Source organism: Bombina bombina, chromosome 8 (genome assembly GCF_027579735.1).
Source record: "Bombina bombina isolate aBomBom1 chromosome 8, aBomBom1.pri, whole genome shotgun sequence".
In the NCBI taxonomy this organism is placed as follows: Eukaryota; Metazoa; Chordata; class Amphibia; order Anura; family Bombinatoridae; genus Bombina; species Bombina bombina.
In genome coordinates, this window is record NC_069506.1 from 39,169,794 (window position 1) to 39,191,548 (window position 21,755).

General features: G+C 38.9%; 1 protein-coding gene across 1 annotated transcript; it reads left to right on the top strand.

Annotated features, from left to right (window-relative positions):
- Positions 1–12,494: 12,494 nt before the first annotated feature.
- LOC128637969 (nicotinamide N-methyltransferase-like) lies at positions 12,495–20,736 on the top strand. The gene is made up of 3 exons (XM_053689855.1): positions 12,495–12,652; positions 17,696–17,903; positions 20,212–20,736. The coding sequence occupies exons 1-3, from the start codon at positions 12,505–12,507 to the stop codon at positions 20,645–20,647; spliced, it is 792 nt and encodes a 263-aa protein (XP_053545830.1). The 5' UTR covers positions 12,495–12,504; the 3' UTR covers positions 20,648–20,736.
- Positions 20,737–21,755: the final 1,019 nt, after the last annotated feature.

Here is a 21,755-nt window from a genome sequence, read left to right on the forward strand (position 1 = left end):
ATGTTAGAATTATGATCTGCCAGGATGTTATAGTTTTTTTGTGTGTTGATGTTAGTAACAACTAACTCCCATTGTTGTGCACCAGTAGTACGGAGCTATTAATCTCTGTATTTCTATTGGTTCATATATGTGGGTGTGAACACATCTAGTGATGCTATATGCCGGGTTTGATAATATATTTACACACCCTCGGTTTTGACAAATAAGAGCAATGCCGACTTTCACTATGTACTGATTGGTTTGTTACTTTTATACGCAGGCGCATTCAATGTTGTTAGACACCGATTAATCATTTATAAGCTGTGATGTCTTTTAATATGTATACACCTGATGAAACGGTCGGAGGACTGGGAAACGCGTTGTGTTTCAACAATAAACTAAGTTGATTCTATTCTATTTGCTGATACCGTATTACGGTGATCCAGGATTGACAACTGCGAGGCTGGTACTAATAACTCTTACGAAGAGGAAGCTCGCTGAACAGCTTGAATAGTTCAGCCCGTACCTGTGGCACTTCTCAAGTCCTTTGGATCTCGTAAGTCTGAAATTGACTTGTGCGTGATTGTTTTTATCTTATTGATAGAGCACTATTGTGGCGCCTTCTTCTCTGCTTTTTACAGTATGTGTAGTTGTGTTGATATATGTATGTATTTATATATGTATTTGTGTATGTATATATGTTTGTATGTGTGTGTGTGTGTAAATATATTTGTGTGTATATGTGTGTAGAAGTATATGTAGTTGTGTTGATATATGTATGTATTTATATATGTATATGTATTTATGTTTGTATGTGTGTGTGTGTGTAAATATATTTGTGTGTATATGTGTGTAGATGTATGTGTAGTTGTGTTGATATATGTATGTATTTATATATGTATATGTATATGTATTTATGTTTGTATGTGTGTGTCTGTAAATATATTTGTGTGTATATGTGTGTAGATGTATGTGTAGTTGTGTTGATATATGTATGTATGTATTTATATATGTATATGTGTATGTATTTATGTTTGTATGTGTGTGTGTAAATATATGTCTGTGTATATGTGTGTAGATGTATGTGTAGTTGTGTTGATATATGTACGTATTTATATATGTATATGTGTGTAGATGTATGTGTAGTTGTGTTGATATATGTATGTATTTATATATGTATATGTGTGTATATGTGTGTAGTTGTATTGATATATGTATGTGTGTACAGATGTATGTACTGTATGTGTGTATATGTGTGTAGATGTATGTGTAGTTGTATTAATATATGTATGTGTGTACAGATGTATGTACTGTATGTGTGCATATGTGTGTAGATGTATGTGTAGTTGTATTGATATATGTATGTGTGTACAGATGTATGTACTGTATGTGTGTATATGTGTGTAGATGTATGTGTAGTTGTATTGATATATGTATGTGTGTACAGATGTATGTACTGTATGTGTGTAGATGTGTGTAGATGTATGTGTAGTTGTGTTGATATATGTATGTGTGTACAGATGTATGTACTGTATGTGTGTATATGTGTGTAGATGTATGTGTAGTTGTATTGATATATGTATGTGTGTACAGATGTATGTACTGTATGTGTGTATATGTGTGTAGATGTATGTGTAGTTGTGTTGATATATGTATGTGTGTACAGATGTATGTACTGTATGTGTGTATATGTGTGTAGATGTATGTGCAGTTGTATTAATATATGTATGTGTGTAGATGTATGTGTAGTTGTGTTGATATATGTATGTATTTATATATGTATATGTGTGTATATGTGTGTAGATGTATGTGTAGTTGTATTGATATATGTATCTGTGTACAGATGTATGTACTGTATGTGTGTATATGCGTGTAGATGTATGTGTAGTTGTATTAATATATGTATGTGTGTACAGATGTATGTACTGTATGTGTGTATATGTGTGTATATGTGTGTAGATGTATATGTAGTTGTGTTGATATATGTATGTGTGTACAGATGTATGTACTGTATGTGTGTATATGTGTGTAGATGTATGTGTAGTTGTATTGATATATGTATGTGTGTACAGATGTATGTGTGTATATGTGTGTAGATGTATGTGTAGTTGTGTTGATATATGTATGTGTGTACAGATGTATGTACTGTATGTGTGTATATGTGTGTAGATGTATGTGCAGTTGTGTTGATATATGTATGTGTGTACAGATGTATGTACTGTATGTGTGTATATGTGTGTAGATGTATGTGCAGTTGTATTAATATATGTATGTGTGTAGAAATGTCCAGCAAAGTGCACTCCAGATCCTGCATGTATGCGCCTTGGGTGCTAGAGCCAAAATATTAATACATCAAAAGCAAGCAGCACTCCAAAGGTCTTATATCCATATGTCACCTTTATTTACGTGAACGTTTTCGGGCTACAAAGAACCCGTCCTCAGACTTACAAGGCTATGTAAACTTACCACCACGCTGTGTTATATCCACCACCAAACAAATAATGAACTACGCTCTCCACGTTAGATGCGCCTCCCCTGCGAGTGACGTCATCCGCCGTGGCAACGTAACAGGGACTGAAATAAAATGAATACATTTAGACAACTAATGCGCAAGTAAACAAGCATAGGCAATACACATCCTATTCTAATATTGGGCAATAGAAAAATGGGCAATAGAAAAAATAGACAAATTATTGAAATATAACCTGTAATAATGTTGTGCAGTTCCTAGTGCCGTACCACACATGTCCCGGCAGTTACAATAGCAACCTATATCAACAATGTAGCACATTCAATGCGGCATATGTGGAGGGCAACATGAGAACTACAAACATATAGGTATAACATACTGCAACCAAAACATAACTGCAATAGACCATCTATATATGTAAGAACAGTAATAAATACCTCCATATACTAACAAAGGCCAATTATAATAAACTGCCCTGTAATTACAATATAGGACTAAAGCATAAGGGTAAGACAATTTTGTCAAAACTAACATAGGTCGCTAAATAAACTCTATTAATTAACTATCTGCCATACCAAAAATAAAAAATAAAAATAAGATAATAATTAGAATGATTCTGGACTCTCAACAGAGACATCCATTTTTAGCAGAGACTTATAAGAACACATGCCAGTCCAACTGAGTATTCAGTCCATAGGGGACCAGAGTATTCAACTCAAATGTCCATTTGGCTTCCCTTTGTAGCAGCATACGGTTCCTATCTCCTCCTCTGGATAATGGCGGTACATGGTCAATGATCGTGTATTTAAGATCCATAACAGTGTGCTTCATTTCCAAAAAATGTCTGGCTACTGGTTGTTCCGATGCTCCTTTCTTAATCGCTGTCTTAATAGCAGATCGGTGATTTGCCATGCGTGTACGTAGGTCATCTGTAGTCTTCCCTACATAATATAGTCCACAGATACAGTGTAAGAGGTACACTATATGTGTAGTGGTACACGTCAGGCGGAATGTGTGTTTGTACATTTTGCGTTTGTGTGGATGAGTGAAGCATGATCCAGTTATCAATCCTCCACAAGTAGTGCAGCCAAGACATCGAAATACACCTGTTTTTTTTATGTCCAGCCATGTAGCTGTTTTGTAGCTTTGTACAGGGTCAGTGTTAATCAATAAGTCCCGTAAGGACTTCGACCTTCTGTAACCCACCCTGGGTGGTTGTGAGTTGTACAGAGGTAGGGATTTATCAGTATTGATGATCTTCCAATGCTTGTTTAAGATATCCATTAAGGGACCCTTATCCCCTGTGAAAGTAGTCACAAATGTCATTCTTCCATCCTCAATCTTAGGCTCTCTATCTGGAAGTTGGCAAATATTGTCACATTGTTCTTTCAACAATTTATAAGGATAACTCCTTGTTCTAAACCGCTGTACCATCTCTTCCAATTGTAAATCTCTGTTACTTATTTCTGAGTTGTTCCTACTCACTCTCAGCAATTGCGATTTCGGCAATGCTCTCTTCAATGCCGGGGGGTGGCAACTGGTGTAATGTAATAGGGAATTTCTGTCAGTTTCCTTTCTGTACAGTGTCGACTGGATTTTCCCATTCCCTTTTTATAATCTAACATCCAGGAAGTTGATTTGAGTTCTACTATACACCATTTTGAACTTCAGAGCTACATTAGCCTCATTCAATTGTTGATACCAAGTCTCCAGGTCCTCCAAAGTACCAGACCAAATGAGAAACAGGTCATCTATATACCTCTTAAAAAATCGGATGTTCTTGACCTGAAACAATGTCGTCCCAAACTCTTCAAAATGGGCCATAAACAAGTTGGCATACGATGGGGCCATATTCGACCCCATCGCCGTCCCTTTCCTCTGTAGGTAAAAAGATTGTTCAAATCTGAAGAAATTGGTAGTCAGACAAAACTCTAGAAATTGAAGTAGGATCTCAGGAGGGGGTCCAATATAGGGATGTCTGCAGAGATGGAAAAAAACAGCTTGTAGTCCTTCTTCATGTGGGATTACAGTATATAGACTAGTCACATCTAGTGTGACTAGCCATATATCCTCGTCCAAATCCTCCAAATTTTGTAGCATCTCAAGAAGTGCCATAGAATCTCTCAAATAAGATGGTGTATGGTATACAATAGGCTGTAGGAATTTATCTACAAACGTAGCAAGAGGTTGCTGTAATGAGCCTATAGAGGACACGATTGGTCTTCCCGGTGGAGGAGAGATTCCCTTATGTATTTTAGGAAGGGTATATAGGACCGGAGTTCTGGGATATGACACTAGTAGATATAGATAAGTATCCCTATTAATGAACCCCTGGTCATATACCAATTTAGCATATTCATCCAGCTTTTTCTTGAATAATTGTGTAGGGTCACCAGTTAGTGGTCTATACGTGTTCTCATCCGCAAGCTGTGACAAGATCTCTGTCCTGTAGTCCTTATAGTTAAGGATGACCACTGCCCCACCCTTGTCGGCCTCACGTATAATTAGCTCTTTATTGCCTGATAGATTTTTTAATACCTTCCAGTCTTCCTTTGAGAAGTTATTGAAAGTCTCTCTTTGATGTGTACTAATAGAATGATTCATATCATCCTGTATTAATCTCGTAAAGGTATTAATGCTGGAATTGTTGAAAGGAGGGGTATATGTCGACTTCTTTTTCAGTTGGTCATATTCCATTTCAGATTCCCCAAATTTCTCTTTTAAAGAGAGTAATCTTTGAAATTTTTTGGTGTCAATATAGAACTCAAATGGATCAGTTCTGCTGGTGGGAACAAAAGTGAGTCCTTTATTCAAAATTTTTATTTCAGAGTCACTCAAGGGGTAATCACTCAGGTTGACTACTATATTATTCGTCATTTCCGAGGGTGTAAGGGTGGTCTTCCCCTTGTACCCCCCTCTCCTTGTCTGCCCCCTCTTCCTCTGAAGTTTTTTGAGCGAGTAGTCACTCCTTGGGGGTGTTTGGGGTGTTGAGCTACCTGAGTAGGATTCTGTGGTTGATCTGTATCAGAGCCTGAACCAGACCCTGAGCTCTCTACAGTAGTCAAATCCTGAGGTTTATAGTATCGTGCCCGTCTCCTCCTAACAAAGTGTTGTCTCTGTCTCTCACTGGCCGTCAATTGCCATAAATAGACTCTTTTGTCCCTATAGTCACTTATTACAGCCTCCAATTTTTTATTCTTAAACTGAATTAAATCAGTTTCATATTTCTCAAGCTTGCTCTGGAGTTTGTTTATGGGCCTCGTCAGTTTGTTATATCACTGACGAGGCCCATAGGAGGCCGAAACGATCGTCTGGGGTTGTCATGTTCCTTGTTCAGAGGAGAATTGCCTGGTATTTCGGGGCTGGACTGACCTTACTTGGCGGGATCAGACTGATATACTTCAGGAAAGTTTTCTTCTGTGAAAAGCACACTGGTCTAAAAGAGGCTGCTTCCGGGTGGTAAATCGCCATAGAACAAGCCACTGAGCTGTTGTTCGTTCCTGGTAGAGTGCTTCTCTCTTTGTATGCAAATTATTATGACCCTGGGGAAGTCTCCCTATGGGTGATGGGGGAAACCAGACGTGGACTCCTTGCTCAGTGTGCTTAGAGGAATGTGGCTGCACCTCACTGACGATTCCCATAGGAGGCCGAATCGATCGTCTGGGGTTGTCATGTTCCTTGTTCAGAGGAGAATTGCCTGGTATTTCGGGGCTGGACTGACCTTACTTGGCGGGATCAGACTGATATACTTCAGGAAAGTTTTCTTCTGTGAAAAGCACACTGGTCTAAAAGAGGCTGCTTCCGGGTGGTAAATCGCCATAGAACAAGCCACTGAGCTGTTGTTCGTTCCTGGTAGAGTGCTTCTCTCTTTGTATGCAAATTATTATGACCCTGGGGAAGTCTCCCTATGGGTGATGGGGGAAACCAGACGTGGACTCCTTGCTCAGTGTGCTTAGAGGAATGTGGCTGCACCTCACTGACGAGGCCCATAGGAGGCCGAAACGATCGTCTGGGGTTGTCATGTTCCTTGTTCAGAGGAGAATTGCCTGGTATTTCGGGGCTGGACTGACCTTACTTGGCGGGATCAGACTGATATACTTCAGGAAAGTTTTCTTCTGTGAAAAGCACACTGGTCTAAAAGAGGCTGCTTCCGGGTGGTAAATCGCCATAGAACAAGCCACTGAGCTGTTGTTCGTTCCTGGTAGAGTGCTTCTCTCTTTGTATGCAAATTATTATGACCCTGGGGAAGTCTCCCTATGGGTGATGGGGGAAACCAGACGTGGACTCCTTGCTCAGTGTGCTTAGAGGAATGTGGCTGCACCTCACTGACGAGGCCCATAGGAGGCCGAAACGATCGTCTGGGGTTGTCATGTTCCTTGTTCAGAGGAGAATTGCCTGGTATTTCGGGGCTGGACTGACCTTACTTGGCGGGATCAGACTGATATACTTCAGGAAAGTTTTCTTCTGTGAAAAGCACACTGGTCTAAAAGAGGCTGCTTCCGGGTGGTAAATCGCCATAGAACAAGCCACTGAGCTGTTGTTCGTTCCTGGTAGAGTGCTTCTCTCTTTGTATGTACATTACACCAGTTGCCACCCCCCGGCATTGAAGAGAGCATTGCCGAAATCGCAATTGCTGAGAGTGAGTAGGAACAACTCAGAAATAAGTAACAGAGATTTACAATTGGAAGAGATGGTACAGCGGTTTAGAACAAGGAGTTATCCTTATAAATTGTTGAAAGAACAATGTGACAATATTTGCCAACTTCCAGATAGAGAGCCTAAGATTGAGGATGGAAGAATGACATTTGTGACTACTTTCACAGGGGATAAGGGTCCCTTAATGGATATCTTAAACAAGCATTGGAAGATCATCAATACTGATAAATCCCTACCTCTGTACAACTCACAACCACCCAGGGTGGGTTACAGAAGGTCGAAGTCCTTACGGGACTTATTGATTAACACTGACCCTGTACAAAGCTACAAAACAGCTACATGGCTGGACATAAAAAAAACAGGTGTATTTCGATGTCTTGGCTGCACTACTTGTGGAGGATTGATAACTGGATCATGCTTCACTCATCCACACAAACGCAAAATGTACAAACACACATTCCGCCTGACGTGTACCACTACACATATAGTGTACCTCTTACACTGTATCTGTGGACTATATTATGTAGGGAAGACTACAGATGACCTACGTACACGCATGGCAAATCACCGATCTGCTATTAAGACAGCGATTAAGAAAGGAGCATCGGAACAACCAGTAGCCAGACATTTTTTGGAAATGAAGCACACTGTTATGGATCTTAAATACACGATCATTGACCATGTACCGCCATTATCCAGAGGAGGAGATAGGAACCGTATGCTGCTACAAAGGGAAGCCAAATGGACATTTGAGTTGAATACTCTGGTCCCCTATGGACTGAATACTCAGTTGGACTGGCATGTGTTCTTATAAGTCTCTGCTAAAAATGGATGTCTCTGTTGAGAGTCCAGAATCATTCTAATTATTATCTTATTTTTATTTTTTATTTTTGGTATGGCAGATAGTTAATTAATAGAGTTTATTTAGCGACCTATGTTAGTTTTGACAAAATTGTCTTACCCTTATGCTTTAGTCCTATATTGTAATTACAGGGCAGTTTATTATAATTGGCCTTTGTTAGTATGTGGAGGTATTTATTACTGTTCTTACATATATAGATGGTCTATTGCAGTTATGTTTTGGTTGCAGTATGTTATACCTATATGTTTGTAGTTCTCATGTTGCCCTCCACATATGCCGCATTGAATGTGCTACATTGTTGATATAGGTTGCTATGGTAACCGCCGGGACATGTGTGGTACGGCACTAGGAACTGCACAACATTATTACAGGTTATATTTCAATAATTTGTCTATTTTTTCTATTGCCCATTTTTCTATTGCCCAATATTAGAATAGGATGTGTATTGCCTATGCTTGTTTACTTGCGCATTAGTTGTCTAAATGTATTCATTTTATTTCAGTCCCTGTTACGTTGCCACGGCGGATGACGTCACTCGCAGGGGAGGCGCATCTAACGTGGAGAGCGTAGTTCATTGTTTGTTTGGTGGTGGATATAACACAGCGTGGTGGTAAGCTTACATAGCCTTGTAAGTCTGAGGACGGGTTCTTTGTAGCCCGAAAACGTTCACGTAAATAAAGGTGACATATGGATATAAGACCTTTGGAGTGCTGCTTGTTTTGGATGTATGTGTGTAGATGTATGTGTAGTTGTGTTGATATATGTATGTATTTATATATGTATATGTGTGTATATGTGTGTAGCTGTATGTGTAGTTGTATTGATATATGTATCTGTGTACAGATGTATGTACTGTATGTGTGTATATGTGTGTAGATGTATGTGTAGTTGTATTAATATATGTATGTGTGTACAGATGTATGTACTGTATGTGTGTATATGTGTGTAGATGTATGTGTAGTTGTGTTGATATATGTATGTGTGTACAGATGTATGTACTGTATGTGTGTATATGTGTGTAGATGTATGTGTAGTTGTATTGATATATGTATGTTTGTACAGATGTATGTACTGTATGTGTGTAGATGTGTGTAGATGTATGTGTAGTTGTGTTGATATATGTATGTGTGTACAGATGTATGTACTGTTTGTGTGTATATGTGTGTAGATGTATGTGCAGTTGTATTAATATATGTATGTGTGTATATGTGTGTAGATGTATGTGTAGTTGTGTTGATATATGTAGGTGTGTACAGATGTATGTACTGTATGTGTGTATATGTGTGTAGTATGTGCAGTTGTATTAATATATGTATGTGTGTACAGATGTATGTACTGTATGTGTGTATATGTGTGTAGATGTATGTGCAGTTGTGTTGATATATGTATGTGTGTACAGATGTATGTACTGTATGTGTGTATATGTGTGTAGATGTATGTGCAGTTGTATTAATATATGTATGTGTGTACAGATGTATGTACTGTATGTGTGTATATGTGTGTAGATGTATGTGCAGTTGTGTTAATATATGTATGTATGTACAGATGTATGTACTGTATGTGTGTATATGTGTGTAGATGTATGTGCAGTTGTATTAATATATGTATGTGTGTACAGATGTATGCACTGTATGTGTGTATATGTGTGTATATGTGTGTAGATGTATGTGCAGTTGTGTTGATATATGTATGTGTGTACAGATGTATGTACTGTATGTGTGTATATGTGTGTAGATGTATGTGTAGTTGTGTTGATATATGTATGTGTGTACAGATGTATGTACTGTATGTGAGTATATGTGTGTAGATGTATGTGTAGTTGTGTTGATATATGTAGGTGTGTACAGATGTATGTACTGTATGTGTGTATATGTGTGTAGATGTATGTGTAGTTGTGTTGATATCTGTATGTGTGTACAGATGTATGTACTGTATGTGTGTATATGTGTGTAGATGTATGTGTAGTTGTGTTGATATCTGTATGTGTGTACAGATGTATGTACTGTATGTGTGTATATGTGTGTAGATGTATGTGTAGTTGTGTTGAGATATGTATGTGTGTACAGATGTATGTACTGTATGTGTGTATATGTGTGTAGATGTATGTGCAGTTGTGTTGATATATGTATGTGTGTACAGATGTATGTACTGTATGTGTGTATATGTGTGTAGATGTATGTGTAGTTGTGTTGATATCTGTATGTGTGTACAGATGTATGTACTGTATGTGTGTATATGTGTGTAGATGTATGTGTAGTTGTGTTGATATCTGTATGTGTGTACAGATGTATGTACTGTATGTGTGTATATGTGTGTAGATGTATGTGCAGTTGTGTTGATATCTGTATGTGTGTACAGATGTATGTACTGTATGTGTGTATATGTGTGTAGATGTATGTGTAGTTGTGTTGATATATGTAGGTGTGTACAGATGTATGTACTGTATGTGTGTATATGTGTGTAGATGTATGTGTAGTTGTGTTGATATATGTATGTGTGTACAGATGTATGTACTGTATGTGTGTATATGTGTGTAGATGTATGTGTAGTTGTGTTGATATATGTATGTGTGTACAGATGTATGTACTTCATGTGTGTATATGTGTGTAGATGTATGTGCAGTTGTGTTGTTATCTGTATGTGTGTACAGATGTATGTACTGTATGTGTGTATATGTGTGTAGATGTATGTGTTGTTGTGTTGATATATGTATGTGTGTACAGATGTATGTACTGTATGTGTGTATATTTGTGTAGATGTATGTGCAGTTGTGTTGATATATGTAGGTGTGTACAGATGTATGTACTGTATGTGTGTATATGTGTGTAGATGTATGTGTAGTTGTGTTGATATATGTATGTGTGTACAGATGTATGTACTGTATGTGTGTATATGTGTGTAGATGTATGTGCAGTTGTGTTGATATATGTATGTGTGTACAGATGTATGTACTGTATGTGTGTATATGTGTGTAGATATATGTGTATTTGTGTTGATATCTGTATGTGTGTACAGATCTATGTACTGTATGTGTGTATATGTGTGTAGATGTATGTGTAGTTGTGTTGATATATGTAGGTGTGTACAGATGTATGTACTGTATGAGTGTATATATGTGTAGATGTATGTGTAGTTGTGTTGATATCTGTATGTGTGTACAGATGTATGTAATGTATGTGTGTATATGTGTGTAGATGTGTGTGTAGTTGTGTTGATATATGTAGGTGTGTACAGATGTATGTACTGTATGTGTGTATATGTGTGTAGATGTATGTGTAGTTGTGTTGATATATGTATGTGTGTACAGATGTATGTACTGTATGTGTGTATATGTGTGTAGATGTATGTGCAGTTGTGTTGATATATGTATGTGTGTACAGATGTATGTACTGTATGTGTGTATATGTGTGTAGATGTGTTGATATATGTATGTGTGTACAGATGTATGTACTGTATGTGTGTATATGTGTGTAGATGTATGTGTAGTTGTGTTGATATATGTATGTGTGTACAGATGTATGTACTGTATGTGTGTATATGTGTGTAGATGTATGTGTAGTTGTGTTGATATCTGTATGTGTGTACAGATGTATGTACTGTATGTGTGTATATGTGTGTAGATGTATGTGTAGTTGTGTTGATATATGTATGTGTGTACAGATGTATGTACTGTATGTGTGTATATGTGTGTAGATGTATGTGTAGTTGTGTTGATATATGTAGGTGTGTACAGATGTATGTACTGTATGTGTGTATATGTGTGTAGATGTATGTGCAGTTGTGTTGATATATGTATGTGTGTACAGATGTATGTACTGTATGTGTGTATATTTGTGTAGATGTGTTGATATATGTATGTGTGTACAGATGTATGTACTGTATGTGTGTATATGTGTGTAGATGTATGTGTAGTTGTGTTGATATCTGTATGTGTGTACAGATGTATGTACTGTATGTGTGTATATGTGTGTAGATGTATGTGTAGTTGTGTTGATATATGTATGTGTGTACAGATGTATGTACTGTATGTGTGTATATGTGTGTAGATGTATGTGTAGTTGTGTTGATATATGTAGGTGTGTACAGATGTATGTACTGTATGTGTGTATATGTGTGTAGATGTATGTGCAGTTGTGTTGATATATGTATGTGTGTACAGATGTATGTACTGTATGTGTGTATATGTGTGTAGATGTGTTGATATATGTATGTGTGTACAGATGTATGTACTGTATGTGTGTATATGTGTGTAGATGTATGTGTAGTTGTGTTGATATCTGTATGTGTGTACAGATGTATGTACTGTATGTGTGCAGTGGTGTTAAACTTAACATTTCAGTACAAAACCATAGTATGAAAATTAGTAAAGAACCACTTCATATTTTATAGCAAACAGTACATCCTGATATTTAGAGGGAACCTGATTTGTCACTTTTAAAAAAGCTGTTTTCCCTACGTCAGTGTTTTCTAAGAGTATAAATACAGTTACATTTGTAAAGGGCAGGGATATTGCTCTTGCAAGAGAATTAAACAAAACATGGAACTGGATCTCACTAAACAACAATATAATGAAGAATTTAATCCAGCTGATTATTACAATAGATATCATGCTGCAGGAAAAGGAGTGCTGGTTGCAGAATGGAGGGGATTTGCATTAAAAAAACTTCATGACACGTTTACTTCAGGTATATTACTAAATTATTGTGAGCTGTATAGTTACAGGATGTTTTATTTAATAAAACTATATGCAGAAATTCTTAAACTAGACAGTAACATTCTATAAATGCTAATAATCTCATGTGTAATGCTATATTTACAGCTATAAATGTTATTTGCAATATATACAGTGGTTTTATCACCATCAATTGTGTGCACAAGTGTCTGATGCAAGAACAGTCTCATACTCCCGACACAGGTTTTTTCTGTTTTATTTTCATTTTTTTTTATTTAAAGGGACAGTCTAGTCAAAATTAAACTTTCATGATTTAGATAGGGTGTGCAATTTTAATCCACTTTCTAATTTACTTTTATCATCAATTTTTTTTTGTTCTTTTGGTATTCTTTGCTGAAAGCTAACCCTAGTAGGCTCATATGCTAATTTCTAAGCCCTTGAAGGCTGCCTCTAAAATGAATGCATTTGACAGTTTTTTCACAGCTAGAGGGCGTTAGTTCAGGTGTGGCATATAGATAACATTGTGCTCACGCCAATGGAGTTACTTATGAGTCAGGACTGATTGGCTAAAATGCAAGTCTGTCAAAAGAACTGAAATAAGGGGGCAGTCTGCAGAGGCTTAGATATAAGGTAATCACACAGGTTATTACTATAACTGTGCTGGTTATGCAAAACTGCAGAATGGGTAATAAAGGGATTATCTATCATTTTAAACAATAATAGTTCTGCAGTAGACTGCCCCTTTAATTTTATTTTTAAAGGGACAAGAATGTCAAAATTAAACTTTTATGATTCCAACAGAGTATACATGTTTAAAAAATATATAAAATGTCCCCTCTTTCTCTTGGTCTACTCTGTTGAAACTAAGTTCCTTGAGAGCATACTGAGGTATGTGCACATTTCTTGTGCACTATATAACACTGTTACTAACTTTATTGCAAACTCAACTTTTGAATAGAGCAGAAGACACTTAAAAAAATTAATTTTTATTTCTCTGTCCATTGCACCATGTAGCCAATCAGATACTTCATCAGTTGAGCAGTACAGAGTTTTACCTTGTGCAGGTAACTTCCGTGTGCCATTGTGTCCTAAGATGTGATAGCTTTATTAGTTAACCTTTTCATACAGTTAGTTCCCTTGAAATCTAATCACACAATATAACAGGTAACAGCTCATTAATAAGTTCCACTTGGCAGTTTTTAGCATATATATCATAAAAGGGGAAGTAAATATACTAAGATGTCATCTCACAGTGATTATTAATTGCCTATAACTCATAACAAGTATAAACATAAGTAACCTCTTTACCATATAAATGATCAGTGGACTAGATAAATTACATCATATTATGGAAACAAGTTCATTCTATGACAGTTTTGCATAAGAGCCGATATGGTTACTGTTGTCCTGTAAAACATTTAGCTATATTTTTAGGAATCAAAATGTTTCTTGTATTTTCTGGACCATAATTTCTCAAATAAGTCTGCAAGTGCTATTTTGGGAGTTGAAAAATATAATTAAGTCCATACATAACAAATATAAGTATGTGGACACCTGACCATTATTATTATACTATATTTATAAAGCACCAACTTATTCTGCAGCACTGTCCATGGGTACAACTGATATGAGTAAAACAAATATACAATAGTTGTAAGAGACAAGATAACATTTGACAAAGAAATACATGAGGAACTTAGGGTCCTATTCCCCTGGGAATTTACAATCTAGAAGTGTAGGAAGGTGAAAAACAGTAGGTGAGAATTGCAAGGGTGAGAATTATATTAATGTAGAGTTAGATGAGGGCAATTGTTAGGTAGGTGCAATTAATTTGTTTCTGAGTTAGGTGATAGGCTTTCCTGAACATAAATGTCTTTAGGGAGCATTTAAAAGAAGGCAGATTAGGGGAATGTCTGAGAATACGAGGAGGGGTGTTCAAGTAGGTTTGTGCCACACGAGAGAAGTCCTGCAGTCTAGCTTGGGAAGAGGTGATGATAGAAGATGCAAGGAGCAGGTCTTTGTTGGCTCTTAGGGGGCGGGCCGGAGTATATTTGTTGGGAGGACAGGAAGTGGGGGGCAGCATTGGTCAGGGCTTTGCAGTTCAGGGTGAGAATTTAGAATTTAATTCTGCTGTGAATGGGGAGCCAGTGAAGGGAATGACAGAGAGGTGCAGCAGATACAGAGTGGCAGGCAGGACAGTTGGATTAACCTGGCAGAGGCATTGTGGCAGGGTGAAGAGAGCAGTTGGAGGTGGATGATGAAGGGAAGTTTGGAGTCAAGTGTATCTCTGAGGCAGCAGAGTAGTGGCTGTTAGTTTTAGCAGAAAGAAAGATTGTTAGTAATTTTGGTGAGGGCAGTCTTAGTTGAGTGCTGAGGACAGAAGACAGATTGCAGGGAGTCAAGCAAGGAGTTGGAGGACAGGAAGTGGGTTAGGCGGTCTAGTTTTTCCAGGAGTTTCAATGTTAGTGGAAGCAGTAGTATGGAGCAGCAGTTTGCAGGACAATTGGGGGCAAGAAGATGAAAAAAGGGTAGGTTAAAGATGTGAGTAAGAGCAGGAGTGAGGGTGGAAGACAGAAAAGGTATTAAATGTGCAGGGATATGCTCAAGCGGGCAGGTAGTGAGGCGTGAGGAAGACAGTGAGGAACAAACTTCATTCTCAGTGGCTGGGGGGAAGATGCACAGAGTGGCAGAGCTGGGGGGAAGATGCATAGAGTGGCAGAGAAGGTGACTGGGGGTGGGGATGGAAGATTGCAGGCTTGCGTTGGGATGTTGCTTCGGATTGTATGCGTTTTGTTTGTAAAGTAGGCTGCCAAGTCTTGAGCACTAAACAGAAACAAAGGGGGTGGTGCAGGTGGGCTAGAGGAGTGCGTTGAAAGAAGACAAGAGAGTTGTCACACACATGTGCTAGTTGAACATCATATTCTAAAACCATGAGCAGTAAAGGGACATTAAACACTCATGTACCTCCCTCTAAAAATGGGTGGTGTCATTTTGGAACATAGATTACATTACAGGTATCTGAAGGAGAGTTTATGCACATGTGCAAACAGGTCAGCATTGGAATGATGTAAAAGATTTCAACACGGCAGCTAACATGACTAGAGCGAGGTGGGGAATAACCTGAATACTATGCTAATAAAATGTATTTAGTAAGGCATACAGTTTTAATTTAGCATACAATTTAATCAATCACATTTGCTTCATTCCCATGGTATTCTTTGTTGAAGAGGTACCTAAGTAGTTGTCTGGAGCACTAAGTGGTAGAAAATAGTACTGCCATCTAGTGCTCTTGCAAATGGATAACATTCTTACAAAACTGCTGCCATATAGTTTTCCAGAGGCATGCACTCTCCTGGGCTTACTTCCCTGCTTTTCAACAAAAGATACCAAGAGATCATAGAATATTTGATAATAGAAGTAAATTAGAACATTTTTCATGAAATAAATATTTTGGATTGCATGTCCCTTTAAGATAACCCTTCACTAGAACAAAGGGGCCCATCCCAAACCCTGAAAAACAGTCCATGGGGTCTATTTATCAAGCTCCAAACGGAACTTGATGAATGTGTTTCTGGCAAACCTTCAGGCTCAGCAGAAACACAAGCCTACAAAAGACGAATACGATCGGGCTCATTGACACCCTGCTAGCGGCCGATTGGCTGCAAATCTGCAGGGGGGGGAGCGTTGCACCAGCAGTTCACAAGAACTGATGGTGCAATGATAAATGCCGACAGCGTATGCTGTCAGCATTTATCGATGTGCAGCGGACATGGTTCGCTATAGTGGATTATGTCCGTCCGCACAATGATAAATGGACCCCCAAGACTATTCTTCCTCATCCAGTAGACAGTATGTATTCTGGTAGCTGGCATTGCACTGGCATCCACCACACCCAGATTCTTCTATCAAACTGATAGATAGTGACGTGTGGTTCATGACTGCAGAGAACAAATTTCCTCTGCCCCAGAGTCCAGTAGCAGTGTACTTTACAGTACTCCAGCAGACACTTGGCATTGCACATATTGATGTGAGGCTTGTGCTCAGCCATGTAAACCCATTGGCCTCTATTTATCAAAGTCTGGGGGACCTGATCCGACAGTGCAAATCAGGTCCGCCAGACCTCGCTGAATACGTAGAGCAATACGCTCTCCATATTCAGCATTGCACCAGCAGCTCACAAGAGCTGCTGGTGCAAATCCGCCCCCCTGCAGAATCGCGGACAATCGGCCGCCAGCAGGGGGGTGTCAATCAACCCGATCGTACTCGTTCGTGTTGAATTGCGGCGATGTCTGCTCAGAGCAGGCGGACAGGTTATGGAGCAGCGGTTCGTGTTGAATTGCGGCGATGTCTGCTCAGAGCAGGCGGACAGGTTATGGAGCAGCGGTCTTTAGACTGCTGCTTCATAACTGGTGTTTCTGGCGAGCCTGCAGGCTCGCCAGAAACCCGGGGCCTCAAGCTCTATCTGGAGCTTGATAGATAGGCCCCATTGTCTGAAGCTCCGGGCACACCGTTCTAGTGCTGATGTTGCTTCCAGTGGTATTATGGAACTCTGTAGTGAGTGCTACAACAGATGATAGGTAATTGCTATGCACTATGAGCTTCTGTCCTCAGCTGCCCAGCTCAGTGAGTTTGTGTGGTCTATCACTTCATGGCTGGGCTGTTGTTACTACTAGACACTACACAATAATAGCACTAACAATGACCGGAACAGATCTAGTAGAGCAGACATTTCACAATCTGACTTAGGGAAAAGGTGGCATCCAATGACAGTGCCATGTAGTCACTTAGATCTTTAGTATAACGCATTGTACTACCAATGTTGGGCTAGGAAGATTTCATGGCTATTTGCTGGATTGTATGCACCTGTAAACAATGAGTGTGACTGAAACACCTGAACTTAATAATTAGTAGGGATGGCCACAAACCATTTGGCCATATTATCTATATATTACTTTTGGAATTATTTTTTTCTAATTAAATTCAGGGTCACTAATAGACATTATACAAGATGTTATTCTGCAGATGTCAGGCTAATGTATTTGTTTTTGCTTACAAGGTGGAGTTGAAGGTAACACCCTGATTGACATTGGTGCCGGATCGAGCATTTACCACCTCCTGTCAGCCTGTGAAGTCTTTAAGAACATAATTACATCTGACTACCTTCCTCAAAACCTCACGGAAATCAAAAAATGGTTAAAGAATGATCCCAGAGCTTTTGATTGGTCTTCAGCTGTCAAATGGGTTTGTGAGATGGAAGGGAACAGGTGAATAAAAATAAATAGACATTTTCTTAATTTATTTCATTGCTAGTAAACAAATCTACAATACTTTAGTCCAGTGTATGGAAAATAGCTGTGAACACTTCAGTGTAATCGTCCAATGACCAATGAGAAGACATGGTACTCTGGCCTCTAGTTATTAATGTGTCTACTTTACCTGCCTTCGCCGGCCCAATACGCCCACCTAAGCTCGCCTACCATCGCCGCCGCGGACCTGAAAAATCTCGCCAAAGTTATCAAAAAAGCTGTCAAAAAGCCGTGCACCAAGTACGGGACGATGAGCAGCGGACTGTGATAGTTATCACTCATCCTATCTCGCTGCTCTTCGGCTTTTTTACAGCTTTATTGACATGCTGTTACTAAGCACCCACACTAACTACTGTTCTACCCCCTATACCGGCGCCCCCGGAACCCCTCGCAACTAAATAAAGTTATTAACCTCTAAACCACCGCTCCTAAACCCCACCGCAACTATAATAAATGTATTAACCCCTAAACCGCCGCTCCCGGAGCCCACTGCCACCTACAGTATACCTAGTAACCCCTATCCTGCCCCCCCTATACCGCCACCACCTATAATAAAGTTATTAAACCCTATCCTGCGGATCCCGGACCTCGCGGCAACTAAATAAATAGTTTAACCCCTAAACCGCCGCTCCCGGACCCCGCCACAACCTATATTAAACTTATTAACCGCTAATCTGCCCCCCCCTACACCGTCGCCACCTATAATAAATGTATTAACCCCTATCCTGCCCCCCCACACCGCCGCCACTATAATGAAATGATTAACCCCTAAACCTAAGTCTAACACTAACCCTAACACCCCCCTAACTTAAATATTAAAGGGTCAGTAAACCTTAAAAAAATGTTATATAATTCTGCACATAGTGCAGAATTATATAACATTACATTAGCCAAACATTTTAAATCATAATATTGCCTTTTTATTTTTAAAAAATATCGCCGTTTTACAGACCCGCTCTCTGGGCTCTGCTGAGCGGGTCTGTTGTTTTTACTGAGCGCATCGGGCCAGCTGTATAGTCACAGCCCGGCCCGACCGCGCTATTAGACACAATGCAGCTCGCTCCCGCTGTCTTAAAAGGGCCTTTTGCGGGGCATGCCCCAAAGAAAACAGCTCTTTTGCCTGTAAAATAAAAATACAAACCCCCCCAACATTAAAACACACCACCCACATACCCCTACTCTAACCCAAACCCCCCTTAAATAAACCTAACACTACCCCCTGAAGATCATCCGACCTTTAGCCGTCTTCAGCCAGCCAACCACCGATGGAACTGAAGAGGAGATCCAGAGCGGCAGAAGTCATCATCCAAGGGGCGCTGAAAAAGTCTTCCATCCGATTGAAGTCTTCATCCAAGCGGCGTCTTCAATCTTCATCCATCCGGAGCGGAGCCATCTTCAGACGAGCCGACGCGGAGCCATCCTCTTCTTCCCGACGAATGACGGTACCTTTAAGTGACGTCATCCAAGATGGCATCCCTTCAATTCCGATTGGCTGATAGGACTCTATCAGCCAATCGGAAATTAAGGTAGGAAAAATCTGATTGGCTGATTTAATCAACCAATCAGATTGAAGTTCAATCCGATTGGCTGATCCAATCAGCCAATCAGATTGAGCTCGCATTCTATTGGCTGTTCCGATCAGCCAATAGAATGCGAGCTGAAGATGGCTCCGCTCCGCTCCGGATGGATGAAGATTGAAGACGCCGCTTGGATGAAGCGCGATATTTGCGCTCCACTCGTAATCTAGGCCCCTGTGTTTTATATATATATATATATATATATATATATATATATTTATGTACTGGATAGACAGGCAGATAAAGATAGAAAGACAGACAAACAGATAAAGATAGATTGATTGATTGATTGATGATAGACAGATCGATGGATTGATGATAGAAAGATAGATAAATAGATAGATTGATAGATAGATTGATAGATTGATGATAGAAAGATAGATAAATAGATAGATAGATTGATGATAGACAGATCGATGGATTGATGATAGAAAGATAGATAGATAGATTGATGATAGAAAGATAGATAAATAGATAGATAGATGATAGATAGATAGATAGATAGATAGATTGATAGATTGATAGATTGATGATAGAAAGATCGATGGATTGATGATAGAAAGATAGATAGATAGATAGATAGATAGATAGATAGATGATAGAAAGATAGATAAATAGATAGATAGATGATAGATAGATAGATAGATAGATGATAGATAGTACATTTAATGTATGTTTCTTTATTACAGTGACAACTGTCAAAAAAAGGAGGAGAAGCTCAGACAAACAGTGAAACGAGTGATAAAATGTGATGTGTTCAAAAAGAATCCCTTAGAGCCTCATGTTGTGCCGCCGGCTGACTGTCTGCTGAGCTGTCTGTGTTTAGAAGCTGCGTGTAATGATCTAGAGACGTTCTACAGCGCCCTGAAGAACCTGAGGACCCTGATAAAACCTGGGGGTCACATGGTACTTATGAGTGGGCTAAACGCTACATTTTACTATGTTGGTGACATGAAGTTTTCAGCCCTGTCCATGACAAAAGAGTACCTAGAAAAAGCTCTTATAGAAACTGGGTACCAAATTGAGAAGATAGAAGTTGCACCACGATTAAAGCAGTTGGGCAAGGATGTTGCTGATTTCCAGGGTTTTTACTATGTTCATGCCCGTAAACCACATGACTCTTAAAGGGACAGTTTACTGTAAACTTTTCTTCTTTTTAATGGTATCCCAATTTTCTATTTTACCTGCTGTAATATATTAAATGGATTGCAAATAACTTATTTAGCTTTTTTTGTCATTTGAAATAGCTGCTTTTGTATAATATACTGTTACTTTAAATATTTTAGAGCCACTCTTTTATATTCTGAAAACAGTGTAACTTGCACAGAGGAGAATAAACATTTCTTTTGAAAATAAAACAACTTTTAGGGGCCCATTTATCAAGCTCCGAATGGAGCTTGAAGGGCCGTTTTTCTGGCGAGTCTTCAGACTTGCCAGAAACACCAGTTATAAAGCAGCGGTCTAAAGGGTGCTGCTCCATAACCCTGTCCACCTGCTCTGATGAGGCGGACAGGAATCAACGGAAATCAACCCGATCGAGTACGATCGGGTTGATTGACAGCTCCCTGCTGGCGGGCGATTGGCCACGAGTCAGCAGAGGGCGGCGTTGCACCAGCAGCTCTTGTGAGCTGCTGGTGCAATGTTAAATGCGGAGAGCGTATTGCTCTCCGCATTTAGCGAGGTCTTGCGGACCTGATCCGCACTGTCGGATCAGGTCTGCAAGACCTTTAATAAATAGGCCCCAGAATCTGTTTTTATCAAAAGTAGGTTTATTTTTTCTGTTAAGGGAGATCTTTGCTGATAATGATGTATGATAGTGTGTGTGTGTGTGCGCAATAATCTATGATAATGTGTATATGCCTTAATGAGTGTGTATGATAGTGTATGTGTAATAATGTATGATAATGTGTATATGCCTTAATGAGTGTGTATGATAGTGTATGTGTAATAATGTATGATGTGTGTATGCCTGAATGAGTGTGTATGATAGTGTATGTGTAATAATGTATGATAATGTGTATATGCCTTAATGAGTGTGTATGATAGTGTATGTGTAATAATGTATGATGTGTGTATGCCTGAATGAGTGTGTATGATAGTGTATGTGTAATAATGTATGATAATGTGTATATGCCTTAATGAGTGTGTATGATAGTGTATGTGTAATAATGTATGATAATATGTGTATGCCTTAATGAGTGTGTATGATAGTGTATGTGTAATAATGTATGAT